The sequence below is a fragment of the Nothoprocta perdicaria genome, unplaced genomic scaffold, assembly GCF_003342845.1.
Source record: "Nothoprocta perdicaria isolate Ctin4 unplaced genomic scaffold, notPer1 scaffold_24, whole genome shotgun sequence".
Lineage (NCBI taxonomy): Eukaryota > Metazoa > Chordata > Aves > Tinamiformes > Tinamidae > Nothoprocta > Nothoprocta perdicaria.
The window spans coordinates 306,706-315,227 of NW_020455466.1; the positions used below are offsets into that span (position 1 = coordinate 306,706).

The 8,522-nt window shown below is 47.4% G+C and overlaps 1 protein-coding gene across 1 annotated transcript in view; it reads left to right on the forward strand.

Moving 5' to 3' along the window:
* The first annotated feature begins 5,983 nt into the window (after window positions 1–5,983).
* The window catches only part of NRN1 (neuritin 1), a 7,910-nt gene continuing 5,371 nt past the window's right edge, over window positions 5,984–8,522 (forward strand). The window contains exon 1 of the mRNA XM_026039769.1: window positions 5,984–6,226. Coding sequence (XP_025895554.1) covers window positions 6,172–6,226 — 55 coding nt within the window. The 5' untranslated portion in view covers window positions 5,984–6,171. The remainder of the gene's footprint in view (window positions 6,227–8,522) is intronic.

Genomic DNA, 8,522 nt, shown 5'->3' on the forward strand with positions numbered 1-8,522 from the left:
GCAGAGATTGAATATTGCCTGTGAAATGATATTCATCATTTGCTTTCACGTCATATCACTGTTTTCTATGCTGGAAGGTTTGCACAGCACTTAACATTTCTAAGGATTTTGTATCAAACATTCCAATACACTCTATTTACTTCCCCACTTTGTTATTTTGAACCATTGAAGAAGTTTATATTTTTAGAAATAGCTTTTTGCTTACATCAAATAACAATGATTTTCATGATGAACCACAGTATTAGTACTAATTTCTAGGCAGAAACTAGGCAAACTAGGCAGAAACTAGGCATTTCTGGGCAGAAAATGGGGCAAACTCTGATCTTAGATGAATAACACTGATCTGAGTTCTTCCTGCTTAGCTAAAGACAGACACCTCCAGCCAATGACCAAGGTCACCCAAAGAAACTTTCAGAGGCTGATCACTAACCTTGCCTGGCACATTATCCTTGACTTCTTGTTATTCACGGAATCACAGAATGTTCACGGTTGGAAGGGACCTCTAGAGATCATCTAGTCCAACCCTCCTGCTCAAGCAGGCACACCTAGAGCATGTGGCACAGGGTGGTGTCCAGGCAGGTTTAGAAAACCTCTAAGTCAAATAAAATCTTGGAGGATTATATTATGGAGAGCTATTCATTTATCAGCTAGGCTTGATATTTGCATATATTTTCTGACTGGCTACTTTTCTAGCATCTAAGGAACAGCAACCACAGCAAGAGGAGGAAAGAAAGCTCTGCACTGTTGCAAAGCTGCCAGTTTGCCCTCTTGGGGGACCAGGGAGGCAGGGAGAGGATGGGACAGAGTCATGGGCTCCTATTTCATCTCAGTTTTTCTAAGGCTGGCTCTCAAAACAATGGCGAGAGAAACTAAAAGAAAAGCATCTTTTTCCTGGAAGAGGTGATGTTATTGCAGGCTGAACGAGAAGCAAGTGCAGTTCTTACATGCCCATAGTACAGCATTTTAAATACTGCTGTGATCACTTAATATCCCCTCCCCAAACCTAAGTGAACACTTAGATTAAACCACTTTGTGACAGACATTCAGTTTTTGTCTGTATTACTATCCCACAGCCCTGAATTCAGAAGCCAGTAGCACGAGCTCTGTGTGAAGAGACCGTTTGCCTGAGAAAAAGATGTAAGGAAAAAAAAAAAAAAGCTGAGATGCAGGCAGCTTTGCAAGGAAAAGCAGATTTCTTTGCCAGTGCTCTGCTACCTCGTGCACGCTGCCTCTTTGGAGGCTCAGCCATGACAGTGAGCCTGAAGCTAAATGAGAAGCACATCTCCTAAACGCAGTGAGTCCCCTTGTGGTAGATGGTTTAGAGAGAGCCAAGCTGGCTTTAAATTAGCTGTGGAGCGCGCTGATGTGACAGCGCAAGCCTAATCACCCAAATACTTACCCAGCTACGCAGGCACATGGTGCAGCCCACGCGGCACTCGCCTCTGCTGCAGCTCCACGCATCGCCACGTGGAGCCAGCCACTTCAGCTATATCTGGCAGTGCTAAATCTGGACAGCAGCCGTGGGCTCCGTCCATGTGCCTCAGCCCCAGCAGCAGCTACACACAGCCACAGGATGACACTCACTGCCGTCAACCTTAACATGCGGAGTAGGAGAGCGCAGGAAAAACTGGACCGGTGAGGAACGTTTTCCTTGAGAAAAAAAAGGGCAAAGTCGTGCTGATTAGTGATTTGTCCTCACAGAACTGTGTGAGACACTGACAAAAGTTCCTCTTCTAAAACATATAAAGTTGTCTTTTAGACAGGTGCTAATATGCACATATCATCAAGCACCATTTTGAGAGAGAAAAGAAAAAGGAAGGGGGAGAAGAGGGGAAGGGGAAAGGATAGTTAAATATACTCTAAATAAATATCCACCTTGCATTCTGCTCTAGGTCCCCAGCAATGCCGAAATGCTGCAAGTACTGATATTTGGAATGGATTGAAACAACTCACTTTTTGTGCAGAATCTGTAGAGAGACGGGTCCACTCTAGGGGCAAAGTAGTTCACAAGGTTGGAGCCAAGCTCGAATTTCAGACAGAACTGGACTTCCCCAAGGATCAAGAGTATTTAGAGGAATTTGCCCTAAGCTCATTTTGGCTGTTGTAGCACCATAATTGATGCCCCTTGCTATTAGGAATTTTTTTTAACAGCAATTCCCCAGAAATATCTGTTCTTATGAGATTTGTGACCAAATTGCCAGACAATCTACCTATTTCTGCAGTGACGGACATACAAAAAGTCCGATATTCAACTCTTCATGCATTTGAAAACTGCCCTGAAATTAATTCTAAAGCAGATTTTCATAATGTAATGTTGAAAATATGTTCAATACAGGCCTCTTTCAGCTTATTTTGACTCTAATCTATACCTATAATTTGGTTACCCTTAGGAAAAAAAAGTAGCAGATAGAAACATAATAGAAAAAAATATATAAATGAACCGATTATTACAATTATCAAAAGAAGAGTTTCATCCTCCCACAACCTCTGCTCCAAAGTGCTTCTATAAGCATGCCTGGTTTTATTTATTTATTTATTTATTGATTGATTGATTGATTGATTTCACTAGCCAGCGCAGCCACAAGTGACCAAGCCAACAAGAGGGTAAATTCAATGTTTCTTTTACATTCCTTAACCTACTAATGAGGTTAAGGAATGTAAAGGAATGTAAGGAATGACTCCTAAATGGAGTCATTTATCCTCTTCCTCATGTGCCCCAACTGGGAGGCTTGTGACAACTGTTGGGTTATCTAGTTGCTCCCTTCAGGAACAAGACCAGGGCTCTACCTTTAGGCATAGCCTTGACCTCTGTGTTATCATTGAGAAAGCTCCCACTGCCATGATACAAGGAGTTAGGAAAAAAAGTGTTTCACCTAAACTCCAGCTTATGTTCATGTATTTTCTTCCATCGAAAAAGAACATCAGCATAGAGCCCAAAAGCTTAGTTTGAGCTGCCTTTCTGCTACCAGCATCTTTAGGAGTGGGTGAAAGACAATTCTCCAACTCTGCTCAGGGCTGCACCTTCATGGTTGCTTGGACTGAAATGAAGCACCAGCTGACATTGGAAGAGGCATCCACTGTGTGTGCTTGTGTTGCACTTGCTGTTGTGCATCTACATGATGAGCTGGTTCAGGGAACCAAGCTGACTGAATAGAAATCTCTCTCTTTTTTTTTTTTTTTTTTTTTCTTTTATTTTTTTTTAATTATGGAACTTGGTTTTCAGTCAGATCTGTCTTCTAATCCACAGAATCGTTGAATCACGGGATAATTAAGGTTGGAAGAGACCTCTAGAGATCATTTAGTCCAACCACAGGGAGACATCCAGGCAGGTTTGGAAGATCTCCAGAGAGGGAGATCCTCTCCTATAACCTCATGAGGTTCAACAGGGGCAAATGCAGGGTCCTGCACTTGGGGAAGAATAACCCTGGACAGCAATACAGATTAGGGGTGGACCTGCTGGAAAGCAGCCCGGCAGAGAGGGACCTGGGTGTCATGGTGGACAACAAGTTGACCATGAGGCAGCAGTGTGCCCTGGTGGCCAAGAAGGCCAACGGGATCCTGGGGTGCATTAAGAAAAGCGTCTCCAGCAGGTCGAGGGAAGTGATCATCCCCCTCTACTCAGCCCTGGTGAGGCCACATCTGGAGTACTGCGTCCAGTTCTGGGCTCCCCAGTACAAGAGGGATGTGGAGCTGCTGGAGAGAGTCCAGCGCAGGGCTACCAGGATGATCAGAGGCCTGGAACATCTGCCCTATGAGCAAAGGCTGAGGGAGCTGGGTCTGTTCAGCCTGGAGAAGAGGAGGCTGAGGGGGGACCTGATCAGTGTCTATAAATACCTCAAGGGAGGCAGTGAGGAGGAGGGGGCGGCCTCTTTTCAGTGGTGGGCAGGGATAGGACTAGAGGAAATGGCTTCAAACTGAAGCATCGGAAGTTCCACAGGAACTTAAGGAAGCATTTCTTCACTGTGAGGGTGACAAAGCACTGGAACAGGCGGCCCAGAGAGGTTGTGGAGTCTCCTTCTTCGGAGATCTTTAAAACCCACTTGGATGCAGCCCTGTGCCACGTGCTGTAGGTGACCCTGCGTGAGCAGGGGGGTTGGACTCGATGACCTCTGAGGTCCCTTCCAACCTTCGGCATTCTATGATTCTATGATTCTAACCTCTCTGGGCAGCCTCTTGAAGGACTCCGTCACCTTCATGATAAAGAAGTTCTTCCTCATATGGAGATGGGTCTTCCTGTATTTTAATTTATACTCATTACCCCCTTAATCCATAGTGGAGATGCATAAACATGGAGAAGAAGTGGAACCAAAAAGGGTGGTGGGAGGATAGAGAGTTGCTGAGCTCAGCCAGCATTTTTCATCTCTAGGCCTCCAATTGACTATAAGAATATATAGAGAGCATTATCCTTGCTTTCTGATTGAAGAAGGAGGTTGGGTCTTCATGGTTGCTTTAAGTGGGTGCACGTGCAGTCTGTCACTGCACACATTATGTAGACATAAGGAGGCAATGTCATTCATTGGCATTATTTTGTGAATGGAGCTCTCAGCAAGGAAGTTTTTTACCTTGCCCTGCAGTTTACCTCCTTATAGTTGCTGTGATTGATTAATCCCATGCAAGCCCTTGCCTGGTGTGTCAGTCTTCAGCCACTTGCAGCCTAGGAGAGTTATGGGGTCCACACTACTCACTGCTGCCTCACTCCTGTTCAGGCTTGAGGATTGTCATAGGCACAAGAGGTTGCACTGCTAGCACAGCTAGGGCAGAACACCGAGGTGGTATCACTGCTTAGGTGGGCTCAGGATGTGGAGTAACCCCATGGTCTCTCTTGCCCCAGGCAGCTTCCTTTTGGCTGTTGTTGCTCTTATAGATGGCTTGCAAAGGCCAGAGCAGATCTAAGGAATAATAGCTGTGTGAGGGAAGGAGGAAAGGGTAGAGGATGGCGTTTTAGTCTGGTGACCTCCTCCTGTGAAAAGCCTACATGGATCCCTTAGCTTCCTCTTGTGCCATGCTCCAGGTGAGGTGGCCTAGAGGAGCACCCCAGGAAGATGCCGGACTACAGGAGACCTCCAAATTCCCGGGCCTGGGAATTTGGCATCCCGTATAGCCTTATAGTTCCCCACTTCCCACAGCGCTTCACCCTGCCTGGCTACGTGTGTGACCCGCACCCTCCTGGATGCACCACCGCGGGAGGACGCGGTTGTGGCACCCGGGCCGGGCCGTCCCTCTGCGGCGCGGTCCGGCGCCGTGGCCGCCGCGGTGCCGCCGAGACGCAGGAGCGGGGCCCGGGCTGCGGCGGCGAGGGGCGAGCGGGGCGCCCCGGGCATCCCCAGCGCAGCCCCGCGCGCCGGGCGGGGGCGGCGGGACCGGGAGAGCCCAGCCCCCGCCGCCGCCCCCGCCCGGGGGATGACGTCATGGTGGGGGAAGGGCGGAGGAGGGCACCCCTCGGACCCCCCCTCCGCCGCCTCCGCAGCGCGGGGGGCCGGGCCAGCCCCGACGGGGCGGCCCGGGGGCGGGAGAGGGGTTTCTGCATCGCTGTCCCCACCCGCGGGGCGGCTCCCGTGCGTGTGCGTGTGCACGGGTGCGTGTGCATGTGTGCGCGTGCATGTGCGCGTGTGCGTGCGCGTGCGTGAGTGTGCATGTGTGCGTGTGTGTGCGCGCTCCAGCCCCGGGGGGACCGGCGGGTCTTTGGGAGCCCCGGATGCGGGGGAGAGCCCGGCGCGGTGCGGAGGTTTCGCGGCGATTAACGGGCCGGGAGGAGAACCCAGGGAGAGTGGGGTCTGGATAAATGCGGGTTGTGATGCCTATAAATGGCGTTTCTCTTCCAAGGTGCACACAAAAAAATAAATAAATAAATAAATAAAATAAAGAAAGAAAAGGAAAAAAAAAAAAGGAAAAAAAATCAGTCAGTGTCATCCCCCCACGTCAGGGCTAGTCGTGGGCGTGAGGCTGTACTTCCTCCGCCCCCTCCTAATGGAGTGAACCATTCCCAGCTATCCCTCCTCTCCCTCCTCTATTTCTCCCTCTTTCTCTCCTTCTTCTCTGTCTCCCCCCTTGTCTGCAAAGTCCTCCGCTGCTCGGAACTTGTTGGCAATGCCTATTTTTCAGCTTTCCCCCACGTTCTCCAAAGTAACTATTTAAAGATCTGCAGCCGCAAATGGTTTTACTAAATGTAGGATGGGACTTAAGTTGAACGGCAGATATATTTCTCTGATCCTTGCTGTACAGATAGGTAAGTGGACTGGCAAATTATGTATCAAGTTTTATGCACCAAACCCCAATTGATGCATGCAGAAAGGGAATGTCTGAATAACCTCAAATTAACTGCCGTGATTTGTGGCGATGGGTCTGTGGAATGTACTCTGTTCGTTGGCTGTCTATGCACTCTACTCTGCTTTCTTTATTTTCTTTTTCTTTTCTATTGTTTTAAATTTATTTCTCTCTCTCTCTGTCTCATTTTTGAGGGCATTTTCGCGATTTTTCCAAGGTGTCAAGTCAGACAATTCAGAAGGATAGAGATAGAATTCCTTATTCTCCTTAGATTGTTAATCGTTTTCCTAAATCAGTGCATGCGCCTTCATAGTTCGATTTTCCCCTTCTTCTTTCTAACCTCACCCTCTGTTTCGTCCCAGTTCATAACTGCGTTTATTTTTACTTTTTGGATAGCTAGCGCATTCCATTCCACAGACAATTTAAGGATTCTGGCGCTAAGAAATCCTCCCCTCCCCTGGTCCCGAGGGACTTAGAAATAAGAATTGGCATAAAATGACTAGTGAGAGATCTAGTGGAAAGTTTTTTGGTTTTCTGCAGAAAATCAGGGACAAAGGAAGGGCTGCCTTTAGTAAGTTGGAGGCTCTCCCTTTTGCAGAGCAGCCTTAAAAAAAATACTACAAACTTCAAAAATTAAACCACTCGATAGAGCAAGTAAAAGCCAAAAAAGAATCGCGAAATCCCACCGCCTGTTCGTCAATTCTGCACGAAGAGAATCGCTGTCAAAATGCCCTAGAATGTCTATATATGTTCCAAAATTCACTTAAAATAGTTCAGATTTCCCTCCACTCTCATATGCCTTTTCCTATATTTGTTGCTTTTTTTTTCCTGGTTATTTTAGTTGGCTTAATCTTATGATCATTTTATTTAAGTATTGTATTTATGTAAGCATTTATTGATTAAGCAATCTCCAAGTTAATGGCCAACTTGGTTTTGTGCGGGCAAATTTTAAAGGTTATATATTGCATATATCCCCAGGCATGATCCAAAACTAGCTTTTGGTAAAAGGGCGGTTAAAACGCATCTTTTATTATCCAGATTGTCAGGTGTAAAGAGAGGCTTGAAAATGTTTGCCTGTAAAGGAATTCTGATACCAAAAAAAAAAAAAAAAAAAAACAAAAAACCCCAAAACCTCAGCATTGCTATTTAGAGATCCTTTCCCAGGGTCGCCCTCCTCGGCAGACAATCTCTGCAACGTTTTGTGAGTAGCAAAAGCCAAAAGAAATAATAATAAAATAAATAAGTAATAACGATAATAAAGAGCAATGCGGGGAGAACAAGAGAGGGAGGAGGCAAGGAGCCTAAATGTACTGAACGATCCCTCATCAGTAAGAGGAAAAAATATATGAAATATTGACCCCTAGAAAATGAGGATACAGGGTGCAAGCTCCTGTATTCATATTATCATGAAATCTGGAAGGCCATTTTTTTTCCTGTGCTGTCAAAGAAAGGCAGGGGAAGGCATTATTTGGATGTTATCCTTAATTTTAGTCCTTACATTTTTGTTTGTTTGTTCATATGGAGGAGGAGGAGGAGGAGGGTATTACCTTTTTTGTGCTTATTTGATTCAACCGAGGAAGGATTTTATTCCCGGTGAAAATTCAAAAGGCAGCTAGAGTCGCCGGGAAGCGCCGTCCCCGCGCGGCTGCGAGCCGGAGCAGACACATTGGCAAAGTTATCCCCAAATATCGCTGTACACCGCCGAGATGCTGGCGGTGCCGTCGCTTTGCGGTGCCCTGCGAGAGGACGGGTTTAAAGATTTGGAGGGCTTTGCTTTTCTCCACTCCTCCTGTGTTTCGGGTAACCTTCCCTTCTCCTCCCCCGCCCCCCGCCCCCTTCCGAAATCAGCTGCCCCTGCCGGCTGTCGGTGCGGGTTTTACAAAGGAGCTTGCCCCGACCCCGACTCATGTGAAGTGGTTGTTCTGCTTGGTCCCAAACCATAGCTTTAGAAAACGCATATTTATTTTTATTATTATTATTATTATTATTATTAGGCAGCGAGGAGGGGAGGGAGCGAGGGCTGAGCCCGAGTGGAAGGTGATCGGCGAAGGGCACAGCTAAAGGGCGAGTGGCCTCGGAGGACGAGGAGGCCACTGCAGGAAGGGACGAGCTCCGCCGCGGAGGGCTCCTGCGGTCCTTCTGCACTGCCAATTGCGGATCGTTCCCGTCTTTGAAGGGAGGGGGTTAGCGGAGGGAGAGGTGGGAGGACCGCAAAGCACAAGCGACCTGATTCAAGAGAAATCCCGTTCTCGTTTGAG